The 27,362-nt window shown below is 35.1% G+C and overlaps 1 protein-coding gene across 1 annotated transcript in view; it reads left to right on the top strand.

Moving 5' to 3' along the window:
• Positions 1-317: 317 nt before the first annotated feature.
• LOC128982863 (neuronal acetylcholine receptor subunit alpha-7-like) overlaps positions 318-27,362 on the top strand; it is a 36,495-nt gene continuing 9,450 nt past the window's right edge. Inside the window, exons 1-7 of the mRNA XM_054401910.1 lie at positions 318-476; positions 6,826-6,980; positions 8,763-8,946; positions 13,406-13,622; positions 14,056-14,190; positions 22,418-22,602; positions 23,776-23,941. Coding sequence (XP_054257885.1) covers positions 342-476; positions 6,826-6,980; positions 8,763-8,946; positions 13,406-13,622; positions 14,056-14,190; positions 22,418-22,602; positions 23,776-23,941 — 1,177 coding nt within the window. The 5' untranslated portion in view covers positions 318-341. The remainder of the gene's footprint in view (positions 477-6,825; positions 6,981-8,762; positions 8,947-13,405; positions 13,623-14,055; positions 14,191-22,417; positions 22,603-23,775; positions 23,942-27,362) is intronic.

The raw sequence follows: 27,362 nt of genomic DNA, 5'->3' as shown, positions 1-27,362 counted from the left end.
AACTTATCCATAACGATAACATATCTATAAGAAAATGTTCAATTTAAGATGAAGTTTGGTAAACTCTCCGAAGTAAACATCTATGACTACACCGTAGGCACATTAACATAATGAACAGAAACCGAATATATTGATCATAAACTTAAAATAATGACACCATTGGCCTGAAATTAAACATGTTTGTATTAATATTCAAACGGAAACGTACAAATGCTTCACATGTTAATGTTATTAGTAAAGGATTCAGGCCAGTAACGTTTTAGGGACAAATTGACGTTTTTAAAACAAGATAATTTACCGTTCAAGAAATGGCTCTAATGATATATTGATGTTTGACAGTGATGGCGGACGAGCAGGAGTATCGTCTCACCAAGTACCTCATGTCCAACTACGATGCCTCCGTCAGACCAGTGGAGAACTCCTCCATCCCTCTCAAGGTCATCTTCGGTATCTCCTTGCATCACATTATTGATGTTGTGAGTTTGTACAACTTGCTGTAGACTAAGATGAACATGTCTGAAATTTTAACTACATACTCACAAGGCCCCCTTGGTTGGGTGGTGCCTTATTAAATTACTTACTACCTACATCCTTGGCAAATTTCATGTTTATAGCACGTTTATAAAAGGTTCAGTTCAACATACCAAAGTAAGCTACTTCTGAGCTTATTCCGCATAAGAACAACATTGGGGGAAATTATAAATTACTAGGGGATGAAAATTTGAAAATGAGACTAGTGAGAATCTTCCCGGGGGTTTTGCCCAAGACCAAGAAGAGTGCTAAATTTCAAGTTCTTAGCACTTCAAGTGCATCAGCATTTCTTAAGTCTCCATCACAATTTAAGCAGTTAAATAATTAAAAAGTTAAGTATTAATGGGGGGTTTCTCTTTATTTGTGAGGAGGGAGGGGGTCGGCAAATAAATATTACGTTAAGATTTAAAGACTTTAGGTGTTGAAAATTAATGCAACAATCCTGCTACGTGTCAAGTAGCCTGTCTATAATAATTTAGTCCAATGCACCTGAAGTGCTTTTGATACATAAATATTAGGGGGGTTAAATTTGGTATACTTTTCTAAATTACCTTATTTTTAACCGAGGACTAATAACTGTGAATGATTTTAAGTGCTTAGCACAACGAATAAGGTTTTTATAACTGTTGTGGGGGGTGGGTTAAATTATTTATTGGGGGGAGACTAAGATGAACATGTCTAAAATTATAACTACATTCTAGGAAATTTTAACCACGTATAATTTAAGCTGCCTTTTACTCTTTGATGTTTTTTGCATTATTTATATTTTATTTTGTCATTGGCAAGTTTTACGTTTGTTTTAGGGAACGGTCACGCCAACGGTGTTTCTACTACCTAATGTCAAACTTTTTATATATTAAACCGATAATTAAGATTTAATACTTAAAACTTCTGTTGAAATCAGAGAATACAGTAGCATAGATGAAGTATTGTTTGTATACATAACTGCCATTTTATTCCTTGGCAGTACCTTATTAAAGCTGAGTGTTAACAAATCTCTCACTATTTGAGAAGAACTACAATTCAGATTTTAGAAAGTAAGTTTTTAACGATAAAACCTGGGAAAACTGTTAAGAATCCTTCCATTGTCCTTTAGACAAGCAACTGGGACTGCTGGATGACCAAATATAATCCACATAAAATAAGGGATCATAAATATTGTAAGATCTAATATATTCATAGAAATATGAATATTACCTAGACTGAAAATATGTCCTTAAAATCGATATGAATATTAAATTAATAAATTAAATTATGATTTACCAACCCTAAACATGAGAATTTACGATCATTAACCCGATCAGAACGTATAGGTTAGTGTGGTAAATATAAAATACAATATTATTTTCTTTTTAATTAACAGTATAAATCATGTATATGAAATAGATTGAAGTAATTAAAACTATTCGTTTAAGGGAAACGAACCCTAATAATGAATAATCTACAGACTTGATGTTTCTCTAATTCCTTTGGCTGAAAGAGACACTCAATCTCTCTATTATCTGCGGCACAACTGACCTATCTGCCCCACTAGCTATTCTTCTCGGATTTTCCTGGGATTATTTTCAAAAGAAGACCTTTAACTGCTATTACTAACAAAAGAATATCTTACGATGAAAATTGGTTGTATTATATTATTAAATCTCTTTTGTTTATTTAACTCAAATCAGCTTTACTTTTTCTCTAGTTTCTATTTTATAAAGTATAATGACAACAACGATATCCAAAATTAAGTATATCGAACTTCATCCTATTATTAAGATGTAGGATAATGTTTTTTTGTATTATAAAATAACTATCTCAATAGTATGAAAAATGTTCAAGTACTACACAAACGCATTGTGTCCTAGCTTGTAATATTTGACTATGTAATTTTGAATATTTCATTTATAACAGTTAATATTGATACAACGATAGAATGTTTTCAACAAACAAAATAACTAATTGAAAAAGCAAACAAATTAAGCTACACACTAGCAAAACATGGTATTTGTAGTTGTAGCTAGGAATACCCCCTCCGCAGCAAACCTGCAGACTAAGCGAATTTTCATTTTCCCGAATCAATTTTCCTGGGAGAACCTAGGTTCGCTGCTACAGGGAGGGTAATATTTGATTTTTTGTAAAATATTATTACCTTAGTTTAAAATAAATAAATTAGCCAAGTTTGATCAAAATATGTCTATAAACAAGTGAACTACAGCAGTTTATTGATTCTCCATGAGAATAACATATGAATTCTTTGTATACTAATTTTTTATATTTTATCCGTAACCAATAACCGTACAAAAACACTTCAAGATACTAAATTACTAGTTTTTGAAGCTCTACTAAATAGCTTTGAGGGAAACTGAGGAATTTCACGTATTGAGGGTCATAAATAAAAAATAAACAATGTACAGTATAAACATAAAACCCCGTTCCCATGGTCCGATCATGCTGGTTGGCGAGCTCGTTCGAATAAACGTAGGTTTACATGTTTGACCCAAATGTTATCAAGGATGATCTTTGCTTGAGCTATCGTGCTAATGGATACACAAAAATATATGTACATAAATTATATCGGTTGGTCTTTTTTGGGTCTGGGGACATCAAAATGAAAAAGTAAATCGGGAAATTCGCTAAAACAGTTTTTAATAAGTTTTTACATTCACCATTATCCCCCAAAAAAATATTGCCTAAAATCATTCCATGCATTTATTTGTTGATATCCATATATATAATACGCTAAGCCGATTTTTGTAAACAGAACTCCTCCCTCATTTTTGGACCGATTTTGATGATTAAAGTGTCAAAAGAATGGCCCTGATCTGTAGTTTTGCAAAGTGTTTTTATTTTTTTGAAATCTTTATTAGTTTGGACTGGATTTTCCATCAAAGTTGGGTTTTCTCCCATAATATTAACATGGGGGAATCTAAATATTTAATTAGAAACTTTTCCTCCGATAATTTAAGAGAACGACTGGGCGTAGAAACTTGGTAGAGGTGTCCAAAGAACGGTCTTGGTCTGTAGATGAGTTATCAAAAGAAAAACGAAGTAAATTCCCTTAGGGCTCTGCCCCAGAAGCCTTTAAAGATCCCTCCACAGATTTGTTTACATTTTGGCCATGTGGATAATAATTTTTGTTTTTTATGAAACAACTAACTGTTAATTTTTAAATTGTATTTTAAACAACAAACACTTATTGAGAGTTACTGAATTGTCCAAAGGAAGTATTTTTTGCAATGTTATTTTCTTGAACTCTTCGAGGTCCTTTGAATGTTACTAGCTTAACGAAAAAAGTGTTGTGCATGTTTACTGGCGCTACTCAGCAACAAAAACAATTTAATTTATCTCTAAAAAATATATTCTTAAAGTGCACTAAGCAGCAGCCTAAAACTCAAACTCACATTGTGACATTTATGATTCGGCTTGTATTTCTCCAACAGTTATTCATCTGCAGAAGAAGTTCAGTGTGCTCTTAACGTGTCTAATAACATCCAAACACACAAACCTTGCCTAAAATGGTACCTATTTTGACAAATTATTTGCAGTTTGGTCTATATTACGGACCGTGGCTCACTGGGTTGGTAACATTATTGAAAGTAACACGATATTTTGGCTGTAAGAGTAAATACTATTTAAGCAGCTACTGTCATGACAGAAAGGTCATATTCCTTTTAAATCCTTTATAAGATACGTTGATTAACAATGCATGTAAATGTCAATATTTACGTAACAGCCAATTTACAGTATGTTTTTCGCTTAGGATATGCCACATTGCTATTTCATTTACATTATTTGTTGCCAATGAAGCTACACGACCATATAAACGAGGAGGCCCCTAACCGTCGATTTCGACGGGTTTCACCTAGTTTATTATTGATATTTCCAGAACTCAATTCTCTGTTGTTACCTAAATATATTTATAATATGTTATAAAAAATCGTCCTTTTCGAGTAACTAAAATAAAATTTAATCACGAACCTAAAGGTTTATGCTTACTATCCAAACAAGTTCAAGTGAAATTAAGATTCATCGGATGTAACATGTTTTACGAAAGAGCTCTAACATGTTTAATTGGTTGACCATGGGCTTTTAAACATATCTTATAACAAGCTTATTTCTTACTCGCATTTACTGCGTACTCTACATGTGTAGGGTTTGAGGGCTAAATATTATAGTGTTATAACGTTTACAACGTTATTACGCTTCAACGCAATAGGCGAATGGGTCTGATGATGATTGGAGTGTCCAATCGAAATCGATCACCACTTACCATCTTTTTTGTATATTTACCGTCTTGTGAGTAACAGTATAAGCGTAAATATATGCTTTAAGTGTTATGAGACGTTTCTTTTATTTACTTTCCGTAAATTTAATAACACGTACAATGCTGATCAAGAAGTTATTTAAAGATAATGTATGGTTCAATCACAAAACATTAATTTGATTATATCTTGGATATAGGATTTATTTTTAGATATATGTAATAAATTCTAATTACGTTATTCTATTTGATTTGACCTAAGAACCTTCAGTGAAATACCAGCTTCCATTGGAATTATTGATTACAGTATTAAGATCGGACGTACCTAAATCACACTGCTAAATCACGAATAACCCAAAATAAAAATAAAATAGGAGTTATTTATCATCGATTTATAGTTAAACGATCTTGCTTGCAACCTCGACAGAAACTGTCGACTTTGACGGGTTTCACCTAGTAAAATCTTTACAAAATCAAACTTTCATAATTATTTGCAAATCTACATGAATTAGGCTTTCCAACGACCCACTAAGTAACAAAATCGGCCCAGTAGAACTCTAGATTTAGTTGTACAAAGTTAAACAAAAATATATCTAATTCAGTATTTTCTCACCCCTATAAATTTGGAGATCACTTAGCTTATCGCCAATAACTTTTAAATGTTGGAGAAATCGACCAAGTGGATGTGATATTCTGAAAGTCAATAAAATGTACTACAAATAACTACTATACATTTCTTGAAAACACTTAATAAAGGCAGCCAAAAACTGGCTACAAATAGAAAGTTTAAAAACATAAACTTGAAAAAAGCAGTTATTAATGTGTTTTTGTTATTTTTACTTTTTCACCACAAATATTTAATAAAAACACACTTTCATAACTATTTGCAAATTTGCATTAATTAGACTTTCCAATGACCCATTAATTATCAAAATCGGTCCAGTAGAAGTCTAGATTTAGTTGTACAAAGTTTAACAAAAGTATCCCTAACTCAGTATTTTCTAATTGCTAAAAATTCGGAGGTTGCTTAGCTTTTTTGCAAATTACTTTTAAATGGTGAGGAAATCGACCAAAGTGGAAGGCAATATTCTGAAAGAGAATAAAATTTCCTATAAATTGATACCATGCTCTTCTTTGAAATACTCAAAAAAAGCAGCCAAACGTCGCACCCAAATAAAAAAAGGTGTGAAAACACTGTTTTCAATGTATTTCTGATGGAAAACATGTTTTTGTATATTTTTTCAACATAAACCATTACAAAAACAAACTTGTTATAGTTATTTGCAAATCCACACGAATTAAGCTTTCCAACGACCCATTAATTAATAAAATCAGTCCAGTAGAACTGATTTAGTTGTGCAAAGATTTTTAAAACTGAATTATAATACAAGTAGATTGTACAGTAACTGAAGCTTTACTGAACAGTAGTTCATTTTAATGTTGGACACACAGTTTACATGCAAGGTCAATATTAGGTGTCCCCTTTTAAGTTAAGGTATCAAAATAGATGGACACTAACAAAAGTCCTTAACTTGTAATAAGAGTCAGCATTTTGAAACTTATTTCATTCAGAACTTTTAACTCTTTTAAAAGTGAGGTCTTAAAAAGCAACATAAATATTCCCTTTGTTAGAAAGGAAAGAAAGATTGGGTTAAATCAAACGTGCTTTGTTGTTACTGTATTTCTTTTCAAAGTATTTTAGCCCATTGTGCATCTTAATAATGGTTCGTTTTTAAAAAAAGAAAATCAAATACGAAATATATTTGCGAATTTAATAAAGTTACGGGCTTTTAAATATATGTCTTTCTTAATAATAATTTTTTAATATGTAGGTTTAATGTACCTGTATTTTCTCTTTTTAAGAGTGCAGAGTCTTTCTTCATTTAAACTTACATAGTTATAAACTAATTTTGTCACAACACTTCTATGTATCAAGACTTTGTGAGAGTACTTAAAAATAGTTTGACACGGTAAATATTTAAATTTATCAAAATGTTAGTATTACTTATTACGTTATTGGTTATTTTTAGCCAATGTTTTTATTCCAGGATGAAAAAAATCAGATCCTCACGACGAACTGCTGGCTGACTCAGATCTGGGAGGACCATCACCTCAAGTGGAACGCGTCAGACTTTGCAGGGATTAAAGTGATAAGAGTGCCTTACAACAGAGTCTGGAAACCCGATACCATCCTGTATAACAAGTCAGTAGACAGTTTAGTGGATAAGTTGCAATGCAGAGACCCGTTAGCCTAGGGATAGTTCAGATGAAAGTCATACATGAGGTATACCACACATCACAGCATACAGTAGCCGTTTCTGTCACAATCACAGACTACTCAACACAAAAACGTCGATTGTTGGGTTCAAAGTTAAAAAGAATTGTTTTCTGTTTTAATCAATACCAGATGTTCAAGGTATTCATAAGATCTTAAGATTTTATAGTCAGTTAAGATTAATAATAAGATATAATTGTAGTTCGTAGTGGTGTTTTGTAGAAATGAATAATCTTTTTTTACAATAGGACAATATTGTAAACATACATAAATTAATCTACTACTCTTTACACTGTACATGAACCCCACGAAAAAGTTTCACTTTGAACGCTTTTGTGTAGCTTAGTTTGTAAATTTTGTAATAGCGTTTGAATATTGCAGAGCCTGCTACAAAGACCTTTAATTAGAAACTATTGCAGAAATGTAATCGAATTATAATAGTTAAAGTTGACCGTCTTCGATTTAATATATGTAAAACGTGATAATACTGGAAGAAAGAGTACTTTTTACTAGTCGGCTTCATTTACTAATTTTTACTAACAGCTACAGTTACCACGAGTCGGTAACTAAATTTACTCCCGATTTTCCGGGGCTTTGGTTTGCTGATTTTTTATATTTTCAATTAATTGCAAAGTATACTTCTAGCTTAAAATACATTTTCTTATTAAAGCACTAATTTATTCATATCAATTTCTTTTGGATTTGATTATGAGACTGGAACGGGGAAAACTTTCTGATAGTAAAATATATCCGTATATCTCGAAAGCTTAATTTTTAAATTACCTGCACCCGAATCTTAAATTTCAATAAAAAATGCAATATAAATCATTAGACGGCTATTTCTATTCCACCAAAACATTTTAAACCATAAAGATGTCATACAAAATCGTTCCACCACAGCAAACCTGTAAACTAAGCGAATCCTCATTAATTTGTCTAATTAAATTTTTTACCAAATTAACTACAAGCATTTTAAATTCATCCCCATAACAAAATATTAGATTTAACGAGTACTTAGATTTACTGCTCGGACTGTCAATAGCATAGCATGAAATCAATAAATTCGCCTTATTTGATTAACATTTATTCACAAACAAGCAAACTACAAGAGTTAACTTTTTCTCCACGAGAATAACAAAAATATTTTAAATTTACAGCTAGCCTGACCATACTACTGGGCCGAATTACACCCGTTTGGTACCAAATGAAAGATATTTTCCTGTAGATGTGCAGGATCTCCTTATAAATTAAAATAGGCTAAAAAATAAGCACGAAAAATGAATTTGATATTTTTTTTATTAACATGTACATTATGGGTTGCCATTTAAATACATTTAATTGAAAATCAATTCAGGCAACTGGATGAGTATCCAGCCTTACACACGCATACCAAATTGCATAAAAAAACTATATAAGTATAAATTCTAACGATTAAAGTAGTGCTTTTGGTTTCTGAGGTTATCAAAATGAAAAGGTAAAAGGATCCTGGGTCTAAATCCTACCCTTCGGTAACAGCATTGTCTCTATGGGGGAAATTCGGTTAACACGATTTATAAACCTTACATTTGAGGGATCAGTATTATCATTGACTATATACAGAAATTATTTAGTAAGCTATTAAAAACCGACAGTTAATTCTTACAAAACTAATCAAGGCATAATACACTGATAAATATTGCGTGGTACGTCAAAACTTAAAATTTGTTGTAGTGCTGACTCGCAGTACAGCTCGGCAGTGATCAACACAAACGTGATAGTGAGCAGCAACGGTGAAGTAGTGTGGCTCAGTCACGGCATCTACCGCAGCTCGTGTGACATTGACGTGGAGTACTTCCCCTTCGACATCCAGAGCTGCAACATGAAGTGGGCCTCCTGGACCTACGACGGATATCAGGTAAACACCACAGACACTACACATAGAGACTATAACAGTTTAACTTGATAGTGAGCAGCATTGGTGAGGTGGTTTGGCTCAGTCACGGCATCTACCGCAGCTCGTGTGACATTGACGTGGAGTACTTCCCCTTCGACATCCAGAGCTGCAACATGAAGTGGGCCTCCTGGACCTACGACGGATATCAGGTAAACACCACAGACACTACACATAGAGACTATAACAGTTTAACTTGATAGTGAGCAGCATTGGTGAGGTGGTTTGGCTCAGTCACGGCATCTACCGCAGCTCGTGTGACATTGACGTGGAGTACTTCCCCTTCGACATCCAGAGCTGCAACATGAAGTGGGCCTCCTGGACCTACGACGGATATCAGGTAAACACCACAGACACTACACATAGAGACTATAACAGTTTAACTTGATAGTGAGCAGCATTGGTGAGGTGGTTTGGCTCAGTCACGGCATCTACCGCAGCTCGTGTGACATTGACGTGGAGTACTTCCCCTTCGACATCCAGAGCTGCATCATGAAGTGGGTCTCCTGGACCTACGACGGATATCAGGTAAACACCACAGACACTACACATAGAGACTATAACAGTTTAACTTGATAGTGAGCAGCATTGGTGAGGTGGTTTGGCTCAGTCACGGCATCTACCGCAGCTCGTGTGACATTGACGTGGAGTACTTCCCCTTCGACATCCAGAGCTGCAACATGAAGTGGGCCTCTTGGACCTACGACGGATATCAGGTAAACACCACAGACACTACACATAGAGACTATAACAGTTTAACTTGATAGTGAGCAGCATTGGTGAGGTGGTTTGGCTCAGTCACGGCATCTACCACAGCTCGTGTGACATTGACGTGGAGTACTTCCCCTTCGACATCCAGAGCTGCATCATGAAGTGGGTCTCCTGGACCTACGACGGATATCAGGTAAACACCACAGACACTACACATAGAGACTATAACAGTTTAACTTGATAGTGAGCAGCATTGGTGAGGTGGTTTGGCTCAGTCACGGCATCTACCACAGCTCGTGTGACATTGACGTGGAGTACTTCCCCTTCGACATCCAGAGCTGCATCATGAAGTGGGTCTCCTGGACCTACGACGGATATCAGGTAAACACCACAGACACTACACATAGAGACTATAACAGTTTAACTTGATAGTGAGCAGCAACGGTGAAGTAGTGTGGCTCAGTCACGGCATCTACCGCAGCTCGTGTGACATTGACGTGGAGTACTTCCCCTTCGACATCCAGAGCTGCAACATGAAGTGGGCCTCCTGGACCTACGACGGATATCAGGTAAACACCACAGACACTACACATAGAGACTATAACAGTTTAACTTGATAGTGAGCAGCATTGGTGAGGTGGTTTGGCTCAGTCACGGCATCTACCGCAGCTCGTGTGACATTGACGTGGAGTACTTCCCCTTCGACATCCAGAGCTGCAACATGAAGTGGGCCTCCTGGACCTACGACGGATATCAGGTAAACACCACAGACACTACACATAGAGACTATAACAGTTTAACTTGATAGTGAGCAGCATTGGTGAGGTGGTTTGGCTCAGTCACGGCATCTACCGCAGCTCGTGTGACATTGACGTGGAGTACTTCCCCTTCGACATCCAGAGCTGCAACATGAAGTGGGCCTCCTGGACCTACGACGGATATCAGGTAAACACCACAGACACTACACATAGAGACTATAACAGTTTAACTTGATAGTGAGCAGCATTGGTGAGGTGGTTTGGCTCAGTCACGGCATCTACCGCAGCTCGTGTGACATTGACGTGGAGTACTTCCCCTTCGACATCCAGAGCTGCAACATGAAGTGGGCCTCCTGGACCTACGACGGGTATCAGGTAAACACCACAGACACTACACATAGAGACTATAACAGTTTAACTTGATAGTGAGCAGCATTGGTGAGGTGGTTTGGCTCAGTCACGGCATCTACCGCAGCTCGTGTGACATTGACGTGGAGTACTTCCCCTTCGACATCCAGAGCTGCAACATGAAGTGGGCCTCCTGGACCTACGACGGATATCAGGTAAACACCAGAGACACTACACATAGAGACTATAACAGTTTAACTTGATAGTGAGCAGCATTGGTGAGGTGGTTTGGCTCAGTCACGGCATCTACCGCAGCTCGTGTGACATTGACGTGGAGTACTTCCCCTTCGACATCCAGAGCTGCAACATGAAGTGGGCCTCCTGGACCTACGACGGGTATCAGGTAAACACCACAGACACTACACATAGAGACTATAACAGTTTAACTTGATAGTGAGCAGCATTGGTGAGGTGGTTTGGCTCAGTCACGGCATCTACCGCAGCTCGTGTGACATTGACGTGGAGTACTTCCCCTTCGACATCCAGAGCTGCAACATGAAGTGGGCCTCTTGGACCTACGACGGATATCAGGTAAACACCAGAGACACTACACATAGAGACTATAACAGTTTAACTTGATAGTGAGCAGCATTGGTGAGGTGGTTTGGCTCAGTCACGGCATCTACCACAGCTCGTGTGACATTGACGTGGAGTACTTCCCCTTCGACATCCTGAGCTGCAACATGAAGTGGGCCTCCTGGACCTACGACGGGTATCAGGTAAACACCACAGACACTACACATAGAGACTATAACAGTTTAACTTGATAGTGAGCAGCATTGGTGAGGTGGTTTGGCTCAGTCACGGCATCTACCACAGCTCGTGTGACATTGACGTGGAGTACTTCCCCTTCGACATCCAGAGCTGCATCATGAAGTGGGTCTCCTGGATTTACAACGGGTATCAGGTAAACACCACAGACACTACACATAGAGACTATAACAGTTTAACTTGATAGTGAGCAGCATTGGTGAGGTGGTTTGGCTCAGTCACGGCATCTACCACAGCTCGTGTGACATTGACGTGGAGTACTTCCCCTTCGACATCCAGAGCTGCATCATGAAGTGGGTCTCCTGGATTTACAACGGGTATCTGGTGAACATTACAATAACACAAAACAAACCATACAAGCCAGGGGGGAAATGGAATGCCCTACTCATCCAAGATACCTCTTGGATCGTAGATACAAACGGAGTGGACTTAGTGGTAAATATACTGGTTTTATGTTCCCAATGTCGTGAGAAATTACGTCAAAACTAACAATTAGAAAAAAAGTTCTCTTACGTAAATTGAACCATTTTCGTATTGTAAATATTCCTCCTTTAATACAGGACCATTTAATTAATAATGAGATCAATAATATATTAATTTAACTGGTTCTTTTAGTAACATGCTAAAAAACAGTCACTATTTGTTACCATAAAGTTGTGCTTTTCTGAGATCGTTATTTAAAAAATCCTATGTATTACTCTCATTGATGGTTGCTTTTCCGATTATTGAAAGTTATGTCACTCATCAAGGTTACAGTATTTTCTTTGACCCCTACAATAGTTTGTTTTGTTACAATTAATCAAACAATATGTTTATTAATTAAAGTAAAATGCCCATTACATATATGTCCTATTATTATAATAAAAAGTTTTTAAATATATAGTTAAGTGTAAAATTACAAAATTAAACTTCAGTACTGTGGATTGTTTTGCATAAAATTCCATCGTTTCATATAATGTTAAAATAAAATAGCAATATACAGGTTTTATCACACTACGATGTTTAGCCGTTTTACAACCGTTAATTGGAGGCTGAAAGCTACGTATTGCTGCTGTACATGCCAGCTGTCATTGTCATTTGGGGATCGAGCATGTTTTTGCGGCCCTAGTGTAATCAACTGTTCACTTATTTACTTAGTGTATTAATTATTTACATTTAATACACAAGCTGTATCCATATGCATTCAATAGACTTATTTTATAGTCACCGCTGCTCAGCAACAATTTCTTATTATTTTTACCGAGTCCTCTAAATTCTTCACATAACCTTAAAGTTGCAGTTGTGTTAACTCTTAGTGTGCATTTAGTTTTTTTTTCTCAATTTTGTATAGTGTGGTGAAAAATAGTGTTCACACCTCTTGCCGAAAGGGTTTTGCAGCTTTCGATCGTTTTAAGTTCAAAAAATGATCTCGAGCACGCAAAACCTAATTTTTTGGCCCTAAAATTTACGAAATATACTATTTTTCAGAACAATTTCACCAGAGGGTACTAGTGTATTGAGTTAAATAGAAATTAAAAATAAATGCTGTAGCATAGGAAACAGCTTATTTATTTATCAATTAACACAGAATATTGTCACGTTAACACTATCCTACGGGGCAAGGTAAGGTAAGGTGGTGATTATGTCAACGTAAAGCTAGATATCCACAACTTGAAGGTAATGTGAAAGCCCTTTGATTTAATAAGACAACAAATGCTGATGTGGTTCTTGCAGCATTGTGCTCTAACAACAGTCTTAATACTGTAAGATTTTACATTCCCGAAACATTATTCCAGCTCGACCTAGTGAAGCAGACTGAGGAGGGAGACGTGAGCAACTATCAAGCCAACGGCGAGTTCGATCTTGTTAGTTTCGAACCTGTGAAACACGTCGAGTTCTACTCGTGCTGTCCCGAGCCGTACCCAGACATCACATACGTCATCAGACTACGCCGCCGCCCCATGTTCTACGTCTTCAATCTCATACTTCCGTGTATACTCATTAACTGTATAGGTCAGTAAAATGTGTAGACCAAACACACCCTAGTTTGTAGAAAAATAAGGGTAGTAATACCACATTACTGCTGGTCGTTCCAGTCCTCTTTTCATTTCATTTCCAACAAACACGTGCAAACTTGTTAAATATGAAGTAGGATATCAAGTGCAAACGGTAATTTCATGCATTTTATTTTGACTTAAAACCATTATTGATTTTTTTTAATAAATTTGAATAATTACTGAGTTTTATAGATATCCATGAATTAATTTGCATACTAATAGTGTTGTTTGTATTAGAGTATAAATTTATTGAAAGTAAATTCTGAAATCATAATAATCTTGCATGCTATTTTATTCTAAGAGTTAACTAGGGATTGGGGAATTGCTATTCAGCCAATACCCGAGTGTCTATAGCTTAGCTGAGCTGTGTACATGTTCCTGGTTTACAGCGTTGTTGGTGTTCTATGTGCCGTCCGAGTCCGGCGAGAAGGTGACGTTAGGTATAAGCGCGCTGCTCAGTATGACTGTCTTCCTCATGACCATAAGGGAGACTCTTCCACCTACGGAGAAGACTCCACTCATTAGTGAGTACCAGACTATACACACTATGATATACCATGCGTAATATACTCCAATTGTTATTCCATGCACGGTACGTTACTTTCACTACAGTGTGCAAAAGCCTCATTTTTACATTTCACGGTATATCGATTTGTTATAAATACTCTACACGCTATTTTAAACTTGGTATCATCTGTCAGAGACATAATTGCTTAGCGAAAAATACAATTTTATAATTACTTAATAATAAACGTATCAATGTATTACGTAAGGGGATTCGCCACTGAAAAGGGTGATTATTTTTATTTAATGAGGAAAGTCGTCACACAATTTTATTTCTAGTAGGGTATAATTTAACAAAAAATTTAAAAATTTTGGTTTACTTCTAAATGCTAACTAAGAATATACAGGGTGAGTTTCTACTGACCGTGTTAACTTCGCCAGTGGGTTCTACTCACTAAAAGGAACAAAAAAGTTCCTATAAACCCATGTCCGATTTTCGACCGTTTGGCTGTTTTGGGGGATTTTGTGTTTTTCTTATTTTATTAGACTTTGCTCCACAATTTATGTAATAAAAACTTAATCAATTACTTTAGAGAGTTGTAGTTAAAATCATTGGAAAGAACATTAAATTTGCTATAAATCAAAGGTTTCATTCAACAATTATACCATTACATAGTCCACGTTATATCCAAAATAAAGTAAAAATGTCATTAAATTAATTAATTACGATAACTTTCATGAGCCTCCTTTGATACATAAACCTGCATTTATGCAATGTTGAAATGCATAAAAAACTTGGCATTTTAATAATCTTTCAAATGATATGCTATTCAATACTATTATTGATATAAACCAGTGAGATATTACTAATAAACTACAGTAAAACACGGCTTACAGATTTTGTTTTTGCACAGTTTTACTGTTAATAATAATTACTGTATTCATCATGTTGGCATAATCTTGATTGGTAAAAGGCTCCATATTTTAATAAATGTTGAAAAACTCTTAATTGACTTGGAAATATAAAGTTAAAACAGCAAATTACTCAACAAGGTATGTTCAAGCAGCTGAGTTATCTAGCTATAGATGACAAATCAATAAAAGCTGACTTAATCAAGCACAAGGTAAAACTAATTACACAGCATTTAAGAATCAAACACACTACATCTTTGAAAATGTGAAAAACCTTGAGTTTATACATTTTATTAATTCAGATAATTTTAATAAATATTTAAAAGTTAAAATAATGTACAAACTTTATCAGATAGTTCAATAAAATACATCATGGAGTATACAGTCAGGAGTATTAACAGTAAAACTGTGCAAAAACAAAATCTGTAAACCGTGTTTTATTGTAATTTATTAGTAATTTCTCACTGGTTTATATCAATAATAGTATTGAATAGCATATCATTTGAAAGATTATTAAAATGCCAAGTTTTTTATGCATTTCAACATTGCATAAATGCAGGTTTATGTATCAAAGGAGGCCCACGAAAATTATCGTAATTAATTAATTTAAGGACATTTTTACTTTATTTTGGTTATAACGTGGACTATGTAATGGTATAATTGTTGAATGAAACCTTTGATTTATAGCAAATTTAATGTTCTTTCCAATGATTTAAACTATAACTCTCTAAAGTAATTGGTTAAGTTTTTATTACATAAATTGTGGAGCAAAGTCTAATAAAATAAGAAAAACACAAAATCCCCCAAAACAGCCAAACGGTCGAAAATCGGACATGGGTTTATAGGAACTTTTTTGTTCCTTTTAGTGAGTAGAACCCACTGGCGAAGTTAACACGGTCAGTAGAAACTCACCCTGTATAATGTAGAATATAGAATATATAATATATGATACTTCTAAATATAAATTATAGGTTGCAAAAAAATAAAATAGTGGTTTTTCGGTCAATTTGTAAGGGTTTTTAAAAGTCGATATTTTAAAGAGAGTTCTTTATGGATTTTGATAAATTTGGTGTTTTTTTTAAACACAGTTATCTTAACTTAATATTTAGGTAGATTCTTAATAATATCTCAGATATTTTTTTCCTGTGACACATTAAATATAATTTTTCTTTAGAAAAAATAATTAGTTAAAAAAAAAAATATTTTTCAGTACCTAATCAACTTAGATACCTAATTCTACCTAAATATTTTCCTAATATTGTCTAGAATAAGTAGTAAAAATTTCAATGGCTTTTAAGGTATATCAAATTTTGTCTTTAAAAAAAGTGAAATTTTAATGTTGCGGAAAACCGCGTTTGAATAAGAAGGTGTCCTTTGATCTTGTTTTGCTATCTTAAAGAGCGAAACCCGTTGCTTATAACTTATAATAACATTCAGACATGGATTATATTATACTTTTTGGATGTAATAGGGTCCAATGTACAAAGAAATGAAGATTTTTACCTATTTTCAGTGGCAAATCCCCTTAAAAACACAGAATATGAAACCTTGCTGGTTTGATGGTATTTGTCTTGCAGAATATAATTTTACTTGCATTCGAATAAAAAAATTACTATATCCGTTAGATAAATGTAGCGCATCAACTTTTATTTTATGTACACCGCTTGAATACTTTGTTAATTAAAATGAAAAATATGTGTGGTTGTGGTTACATAATTGTTACGTTTAGAAGAACGAGTTGTCAGTAATAACATTTATGGTCTGAAAATCGTTAATTATGAAATGTGAAAACGCCTGTCTACAATCGAAGCTGTGGCCTAAACCAACAGACTCGAAAATTAAATAAACAATATCGGATTCTGATATTTGCCACCAATGTCCCAATCGCAGGATCACGCGAACTGAAATGTTCACTGTGTAAAATATTCTACACAATTCGTTTGTTGCTTTACATTTACTCTACTGTAGTTTCAAAAGACGCAGTACAAATGGGTGAGGTTCATTTGTCCGAGTTTTCAACTGTCCGAGTTTGTAAAACAATACAAAATATTAGAAAAATCATTTGTCCGAGTTTCATTTGTCCGAGTTTTGATAAGTAACTAATAATATTTAGATAAATCAACTGTCCGAGTTTTCATTTGTCCGAGTTTATAAAATTATTTTAAAAAATATCGAAATATCAAGTGTGTGAGAGCCCCTCACGTCGACTTAAGAACAACTATAAAATTAATTTTATAATTTTTTATCATAAAACTAATTTTATAATTTTTTTATTATAAAATTTTTTTATCACAGGACTAATTTTACTATTTTTAATTATAAAATTAAACTTTCATCACCTAACACAACCAACCAAACTTACTGATAATATAAAAAAGATATAAAAGATAAAAATCTAATGAAGGTTTACTTATAACTAGCTGTTACCAACGGGCTTCACCCCGTTTGACTTCATACGTATTAATAAAATTATTGATTGGTTAAGTGAAGCTGAAATAAACAAAACAGAATACAGTAATACAAACAAAAAAGTACAGCTGCGTTATTTTTAACGTTAGGTATATTGAAAGTTCCCTTTAGAAAGGAATTACGACCTTAAAGGGCAATTTATGAAATAATGGATAGTTTTGCGCAAGGTTTCTTGTCATGACGAACATTTTAAGTATATGGTTTATGGGGGTGTGACCTTTCTCAAAAAGTTCATGGGTACTTTGGGCTTTATTATATAGATTTTTTATTATAAAATTATTTGTGTAAATGTTTAATTATAAAATTAAACCGTCTTAACCTAACCTAACCAAACAAACTTGTTGATAATATAAAAAGGATATAACATAATTTTTCTTAAGTCGACGTGAGGATCTCTCGCACAATGCCAGACTTCTTCGCAGAAGAGGTTTACATCGGCTTCTGACCAGGCGCCTGAGACGCCAGTCTAGGCGCGCGGTGTCACATTTTTTATGTTGACTCTACTCAATCTACTCGGACAGTTGAAAACTCGGACACTTGATACTTCGATATTTTTTTAAATAATTTTATAAACTCGGACAGTTGATCTATCTAAATATTATTAGTTATTTATCAAAACTCGGACAACTGATTTTTCTAATATTTTGTAATTTTTAACAAACTCGGACAGTTGAAAACTCGGACGAATGATGTGATCCCGTACAAATTAAGTACCGTACTGTCACAACAGTTGATTCCCCGAATTTCAGTTTGTTTGTGTTCGCCATGAATCACACACAAAGTAAACTCAAAGCAAAATCTACTTGGATAAGCATTACATTAATACTGTACGGAATCAGTTAAGTTGTGTTTTCGAACACAATTTGTGTTCAGCTTATAAAAAGTCTTTAAAATTTCAATCCACGTTTGAAATCTACTGGGTGATTTGTAATTTTACGTTATACGTATTTCACTAGGACACATTAAAAAGTACAGGGTGCTGCATCGTATAGTGCTCGCGCAGCAATAAACGCTTGTCAGTAATGTGTTGGGGAAATGGGGTGCATTGCGTTTGAATTATTTTTCTCTCAAATAAATAGAGCCATAAATCTCTGCTATTGTGGTAATATACGCAAGTGGTTTGGGATTTAAAGGATCGCAAACGAAGGAAATTCGGATATGTATTTCCTGAGAGTTTGTCTTTCCCGACAACTAGTTAAAGTTTCTTAGCTTGAGGTAGTATATTGCAAATGAACGGTTTAGTAAAATTACATTTTATACATCAGTATAAAATGTATTAACTACTCCATCATCATTCCATAGTGTTATTACAAAGGTTAGTAAAAAAAACCATTAATCATCAAGTCTTCTAGTGGATGGATTATTTTTGGTTAAGCTCCCCTACCATCCGTCTAAAACTCTTTGCTTTTATAAAGTCGTCAACGTCTTTTGGGTTGTCAGTGGTACCTTATATAAAAATGAAACTGGTAATTTAGGTACTAAGGGTGTTTTTCAGTATATCAATAAACAATAGTATTAACTTATACATATTTTTAACCAATGCATTAATTTGGATGGTTTACGGATATAATACGTGCATATATAGCGTACACTAAACATTCATTGGTTACTGAATAGCTTTGCCAAAAAAGAGCTTTATAACTTAAATCTTAATACAGAACATCCATTTAAAACCAGTTAATTGTATAAAGTCAACTAAGTTCTTAAAACGAAGCACAATTTAAATGTGTTCATTACAAACCCCAACAAACACGCGTATATTTCTGATTAAAAACATCTCGCTTTAAATGATTTTTTTCTTCACCAGAGAAACTTCGCTAAAGGCTATTCCATTTAATTCGTGTTGGCCCAGTTCAGCGTCATAAGATTTGTATTCATATTTTAAATATACGTGATTCATATCGAGTTTAGTTTAAGTTTTAAAATAAAATACCCCCACCGAAGCACACCCGCAGACTAAGACAATTTCCATTTCCCAGAATTGATTTTCACTGAAATACGCTATATTAAAATAACATTAGGTTTGACGAGTAAATAGTTTGCTGCTACAGGGAGGGTAATAAAGTGTGTTATTTGTAAAATATTAACATCTCAGTGTAAAAAAAATAAATTTTCTAACTTTGATCAACATATTATATCCATAAAAAAACAAACTAGGGCTGTTTACCTATTCTCCCCAGGAATAACATGGGAATTTACAATTTAAAGTTTTTTTAAGCGAATAAAAATAATGATCACTAAACGCAGATACACTTCAACAACTAAATTATTTGTTTGTATAAGCTCTACAAAATGAGTTGAAAAGACATTTTATGTTCTGAGGGTAGAAAATGCAAAAGCCATATTTTTACCCCCCCCCCCCCAATAAAACCTCATTGCCAACAAATGTAAATTTATAAATTTATAAACGTCGCCCTCAACGTCTACTTTTGGACTGTTGTGTTTTACAGGCATGTACTACGGTGTCAACATCTGTTTGGTATCATTCGCCTCGGGGTTGTCAGTCGTCAAACTCAACGTCTACTTTTGGTCTGTTGTGTTTTACAGGCATGTACTACAGTGTCAACATCTGTTTGGTATCATTCGCCTCAGGGTTATCAGTTGTCTCCCTCAACGTCTACTTTTGGTCTGTTGTGTTTTACAGGCATGTACTACAGTGTCAACATCTGTTTGGGATCATTCGCCTCAGGGTTATCAGTTGTCTCACTTAACGTCTACTTTTGGTCTGTTGTGTTTTACAGGCATGTACTACAGTGTCAGCATCTGTTTGGTATCATTCGCCTCAGGGTTGTCAGTCGTCACCCTCAACGTCTACTTTTGGTCTGTTGTGTTTTAGAGGCATGTACTACAGTGTCAGCATCTGTTTGGTATCATTCGCCTCAGGGTTGTCAGTCCTCACCCTCAACGTCTACTTTTGTCTGTTGTGTTTTACAGGCATGTACTACAGTGTCAGCATCTGTTTGGTATCATTCGCCTCAGGGTTGTCAGTCGTCACCCTCAACGTCTGATTTTGGTCTGTTGTGTTTCACAGGCATGTACTACATTGTCAGCCTCTGTTTGGTATCATTCGCCTCAGGGTTGTCAGTCGTCACCCTCAACATCTACTTTTGGTCTGTTGTGTTTTACAGGCATGTACTACAGTGCCAGCATCTGTTTGGTATCACTAGCCTCAGGGTTGTCAGTCGTCAAACTTAACGTCTACTTTTGGTCTGTTGTGTTTTACAGGCATATACTACGGTGTCAACATCTGTTTGGTATCATTCGCCTCAGGGTTGTCAGTCGTCACCCTCAACGTCTACTTTTGGTCTGTTGTGTTTTACAGGCATGTACTACGGTGTCAACATCTGTTTGGTATCATTCGCCTCAGGGTTGTCAGTCGTCACCTTCAACGTCTACTTTTGGTCTGTTGTGTTTTACAGGCATGTACTACAGTGTCAGCATCTGTTTGGTATCATTCGCCTCAGGGTTGTCAGTCGTCACCCTCAACGTCTACTTTTGTCTGTTGTGTTTTACAGGCATGTACTACAGTGTCAGCATTTGTTTGGTATCATTCGCCTCAGGGTTGTCAGTCGTCACCCTCAACGTCTACTTTTGTCTGTTGTGTTTTACAGGCATGTACTACAGTGTCAGCATCTGTTTGGTATCATTCGCCTCAGGGTTGTCAGTCGTCGCCCTCAACGTCTACTTTTGTCTGTTGTGTTTTATAGGCATGTACTACAGTGTCAGCATCTGTTTGGTATCATTCGCCTCAGGGTTGTCAGTCCTCACCCTCAACGTCTACTTTTGTCTGTTGTGTTTTACAGGCATGTACTACAGTGTCAGCATCTGTTTGGTATCATTCGCCTCAGGGTTGTCAGTCGTCACCCTCAACGTCTACTTTTGGTCTGTTGTGTTTTACAGGCATGTACTACAGTGTCAGCATCTGTTTGGTATCATTCTCCTCAGGGTTGTCAGTCGTCACCCTCAACGTCTACTTTTGGTCTGTTGTGTTTTACAGGCATGTACTACGGTGTCAGCATCTGTTTGGTATCATTCGCCTCAGGGTTGTCAGTCGTCACCCTCAACGTCTACTTTTGTCTGTTGTGTTTTACAGGCATGTACTACAGCGTCAGCATCTGTTTGGTATCATTCGCCTCAGGGTTGTCAGTCGTCACCCTCGACATCTACTTTTGTCTGTTGTGTTTTACAGGCATGTACTACAGTGTCAGCATCTGTTTGGTATCATTCGCCTCAGGGTTGTCAGTCCTCACCCTTAACGTCTACTTTTGTCTGTTGTGTTTTACAGGCATGTACTACAGTGTCAACATCTGTTTGGCATCATTCGCCTCAGGGTTGTCAGTTGTCTCCCTCAACGTCTACTTTTGGTCTGTTGTGTTTTACAGGCATGTACTACGGTGTCAGCATCTGTTTGGTATCATTCGCCTCAGGGTTATGAGTTGTCTCCCTCAACGTCTACTTTTGGTCTGTTGTGTTTTACAGGCATGTACTACAGTGTCAGCATCTGTTTGGTATCATTCGCCTCAGGGTTATCAGTTGTCTCACTTAACGTCTACTTTTGGTCTGTTGTGTTTTACAGGCATGTACTACAGTGTCAGCATCTGTTTGGTATCATTCGCCTCAGGGTTATCAGTTGTCTCACTTAACGTCTACTTTTGGTCTGTTGTGTTTTAGAGGCATGTACTACAGTGTCAGCATCTGTTTGGTATCATTCGCCTCAGGGTTGTCAGTCCTCACCCTCAACGTCTACTTTTGTCTGTTGTGTTTTACAGGCATGTACTACGGTGTCAGCATCTGTTTGGTATCATTCGCCTTAGGGTTGTCAGTCGTCAACCTCAACTTTTACTTTTGGTTTGTTGTGTTTTACAGGCATGTACTACGGTGTCAGCATCTGTTTGGTATCATTCGCCTCAGGGTTGTCAGTCGTCACCCTCAATGTCTACCACAGAGGTGTCAGAGGTACTAAGGTCCCTCCCATCATCAAGAACCTCATCCTCGGCAAGTTGGCAAGAATAGTCATGTTGCAGTTCGAGCCGAGAGATAAACAACAATCAGTAAGTCAAGTAATACCAATACTGCTAGACCAAAGAGTCACAAGACGTTTGCTATACATCCATGGATATTATATTATTTTGATGTGGAAAACACACATTAGGCTATAAAAGGTTAAGCATTTCATCATTTTTGGCAACGTAATGGTGACTATAGTTTTTTATTATTATTTTTTTAAACACAACATGTTAGGTGTTTTTAAACATTTATATCAATTTAAGATGTAAACTCTTAAACCAGTTAATACCAGTATGATCATACTGTTTTTCATCATAATGTGGCTTTAAGATTTAGAGAAAAAACCTTTGTTTGCCTTTATAAAAAAATAGTCTTCAATTAGTATTCTGCAACTACATTCTATTGGTGTGGTTTTAGTATGTATTAATATGAAAATAGGTTGTCTTTTAGAACTGTTAATAGCCCCAAAGGATATTTCATTTTTCGTTGTGGATATGTCACGATGAATTATAAATAGTTTAAACAAACGTACATAGCTTACTTCATAATAAAAATAAATCAATATTTCTCATAAAAACCTAACCATATACTATACCTAACTATATAGATATACTTTAAGTTCAAGACATCCTAAAAAGTTGTTTTACGTATTGATAAAACTATTTGCATAATTAATGTAATACGTTAATACTATCTATAACAATAGCATGGTACACCTAACTTAAGGCAAAGATACATTGATAGATTAGCTTCACATCATAAAAAAAAATCAGCCTAAAACAGTTAATCGGATTATTAATCGCGTATAATGATGATTTATTAGTAACTCAACGAGAAACGATAAAAGATATATTTCCAACAAATTTTTCAGCTGAATACTAATATGCTGTTGTAAAACCCCGTAATTATAAACAAGATTAATTGCAGCTTCAGTGGTTTGGATGTGACTAAGCGAGTGTTTATGAAAAAGAATTTGAATTCTATTGTTGTTGAGGGAAATGTGTGAGGTCAGGGTAAACACAGCGAGATAGAAAGAGCGAATAAGGGTAGAATATTTAGGGTAACCGTTTTGAATCGGTAAATATTTATGTTTCGTGACACATTAGATCTTTCTTTGTAGGGTGAACTAACCGATATCGTATGCATGCGTATCAGCGATATAATCTTAACAAGCATTGTAAATGCAGGATCTGATTTGTGTTACTATCACTGTGCAGGACGTGAACCCTCGCACTGGCACGCGGTTGGACTGTCCCCGACCTGAGCGATGGACAACCACTGAGGAAAGCGAGTACCAATGTAACAACATAAACCTCAATACTTCCCAACTGTCTCCTAGGTTCATCAACAGACACCGCATGTCTAGAACAGAGACTAGCCCAGGTAGGCTTACTTGCAATGGGTGTCTTTCTGGTAAAAAATACCATTAATAATCAAGTCTTCTAGTGGATGGATTATTTTTGGTTAAGCTCCCCTCCCACCCGTCTAAAACTCTTTGCTTTCTTCACCCTTGACTATGAAACATACATCACACGCCTATTTACATTGTTAACATCTGTGCTTGCTTAGACGTTTGTTTCTTCTACTTTCACCAGTTTGCTACAGTCTACCTACTCTAAACATTAATGTAATTCCTTTACGTTTTAGTTGAAATAAAAAATACCCCCGCCATAGCAAACCTGCAGACTAAGTGAATTTCAACTTGTCTGATTACATATTTACTCAAATATTTCCATAAGTAAGACATATTCCCAATTTAAATCCATTCTTTCTTATTTAATACGCAAGCAGGTTTTTTGTGACAATTACTCCTCCGAAACTACTGAACCGATTGACATGTATTTGGTGTCATTGGAAAGACCGTAACGTGAAGATGTGCAGGAAACTTTCTTTTTAGGGAAATAATTAGAGTGTGAGGCCCTTGGGCCCTTTAAAGTTTCGAATTTCTCCATAAGATTAACACGGGAAACAAAAATGTTTATGAAACTCTAGCTGTTGTCAGAAATTAAAAGTGAGAACAACATATGTTAATTGTAAACAGCCAATAAGTTTTCTAATTTAACAGTTTGCTACAAACATTACTGACTTAGTTGAAATGAATTATTAACTATTTGTATTTGGGTTGGCGTAAATATTACAATGAAAAAGCGAGAAAGCCTGGATAGTTTGATATACTAAAAAGAAATATTAATTAACACTGTGCTGCATTTCTTAGTAATCATTGAAAGAGGCGATTTTCAGACTATGGAAACATAGGAAAGTCATAGAACACCACCAAGGAGAAGAAATAGAAATAATGTTTTATTTATAATCGTTATTATGGACAACCTAATGGGGCTATGAGTGGGAAATAGGTGTAGGAAACACTAAAAAAAAATCAGCTTTGGAAAAATGTTAAGTTATTTACGCGAAATGTTGATTATATCGATCTGATATGTACATCTTCAGTTTTTCCATAATCTTTGAGTCAAATCTGTTAGTCATCAGAAATTATGACTGTTATTCGTTTTAAAATAATAATTGCTCGAATTCGAGCAACAGGGACACTAGGAACATTAGATTTCACGAGTGCTTAGGTTTGCTGCTACGGGGAAGGTAAACAGTGTTTTTGACCAAACGTCAGTATAGGATGAAATAAATAAATTTGCCAAATAATTTGATCAACATTATATCCATAAACAAGTAAACTACAACAGTTTTCATTTTCTCCATAAGAACAACATGGGAATTTTAAATTTGCACTTTTTTGAATTTTCTTCGTAACCATTAGGCAACAACAATGCTTCAATATACTAAATTATTTCTTTCTTTAAGCTCTACAAAATGGTTAGGAAAGAAATTCCAAAATTTTATGTTTTTAGGGTCAAAAATTGGAAAACCCTATTTTTAACCCATAAAAAACCCCCATAAACCCCCGTTCCCATAGTCCGATCGCATAGTCCGTGGTTCGCGAACTCGTTCGAATGAATGTTCGTTTACACGTTTATACCAAATTTCATCAAAATCGGATAGTTTTTGTTTGAGTTATCGTGCTAACGGACACACACACACATATATATATATGTGTGTGTGCGTGTGTGTGTGTCCGTCTTTCCATGAGACCTACGGTAATAGCTTATTCCCTATATGGGAAATTCGCTAAAAACAATTTCACAACAAAAAGCTGATATAATTGTTAATACATGAAAAACAAGCATATTCTTTGGCTATGTTTAATCATGCATAAACCGTAAACTTGAAAGAAGAAAGTTGTCAAAAAGTTAACAGCTGTTAAAAAAGATTACACTTCTCTACTTTGTATTACAGCGTCAACATTCATATATATATATATTCAAATAGATAGGCCTGTTGTATATGCATTAGCTATTAATAATATACATTACCTTTATAGATGAACAGTTGATATTTTTAAATGTAAGATCCTATAAAATATACATCAGGCTGTAGTAACGCCGCAAACCCACTTTGAAATGCCTCAGACTTGTACTCGCCTTTGAGCGACCCACCTCATTACCTCCATAATCCCACAATCAATCTAGAGTAAAGGTAACTTTGTGAAAAAGCTACTTCACTCACTGCTGGATCAGCTCAATCGCACGTAGTTTGTAGACACATTCAAACACGAAGTCGACAAGTTATATTTCCTTTTTTTATAAAATTCATCGTCTTATCCTGGTTATAAAATAAATTGGGGTTTAAGAATGTTGGGTGAAAAATTCAGTTTATAAACGTAAGTAGTATTGATGATTGATTACAGAATGGGAAGAGCTGTTTGTTTTTAATAATGTAATGGAGGTTGTTTTCCATTCACTTTGTATTGAGAGGTTAACTTGTACACTAATCAAATATCGTCCAACGATGAATCATTTTGCCATTTTCGAACGGTACATTAATCTATCCTCGATGACTGTGGAAGATTTGTTCTTGTGTGTATTGGTGTATTGATATGTACAAAGGAAATATATATACTGTATAGTATAAATTTATACATATCAATGAAACGACGTTATTCACTATTTATACCCAACGTGTTATATATTTTTTTAATTTAAAACAGTTTTCATTTCGGTATCAAAACATAAAATTTGTTTTACATAAAAATAACTATTAAATATATTTGAAAAATTTCCTAATACTGATGAAAGTGGGCTTTAGTAATTTAGCAGTCCAGATATTTTTATCAAACGAATTGTCAGCGTTTGTTGGAACAATATTGTAGCTGGAAAGGATTTTGGCTATACTCTAAAGGATATCTTCGGTGAAATAAATAAAACCGAACTCTCACTTCACTGTAAAGCACACATTGCCTTCACGTATAGACGACTCATTCAATCAAGTATAAACTGTACATGATCAAGTTTAAGAAGGATACCTTGTCAAAAACTAATGATAGATATAAGTCGTGTAAATAGAACATACCTTGCAATTCAGTATAGTTTATTTCTTACAATTGTTTTTATTATTTTAAATTAGAGATCTTTGAATTTTCTATTCCACTTTCAGATTCAAACATCCCAATATTTTCATCACTTTGTTATTCAATTAGTAATTGTGTAATTAGTATATGTTTAGTGACCTATAATGTATAATGTTTACTATGCATCAATGTTCTAGCTAGACAGTTCTGAAACACAGCTCTTGAGGGGACATGTACGCGAGATTGGAAAGATCAGAATCAGAAATCTCGGTACAACGAACTCCTCGAACTGAAATCCCCTAGAACTCTCCAACAGAATAAATTGTACTCAAAAGTTCAATGTAATGGTTTTTATAATCTCAGGGAAATAAATCAACCTTATTTTAG

Source organism: Macrosteles quadrilineatus, unplaced genomic scaffold (genome assembly GCF_028750875.1).
Source record: "Macrosteles quadrilineatus isolate MER2022 unplaced genomic scaffold, UCM_ALF_1.0 Scaffold_1__1_contigs__length_201487025, whole genome shotgun sequence".
Taxonomy (NCBI): domain Eukaryota; kingdom Metazoa; phylum Arthropoda; class Insecta; order Hemiptera; family Cicadellidae; genus Macrosteles; species Macrosteles quadrilineatus.
This window is presented reverse-complemented; position numbering and strand designations above follow the sequence as displayed.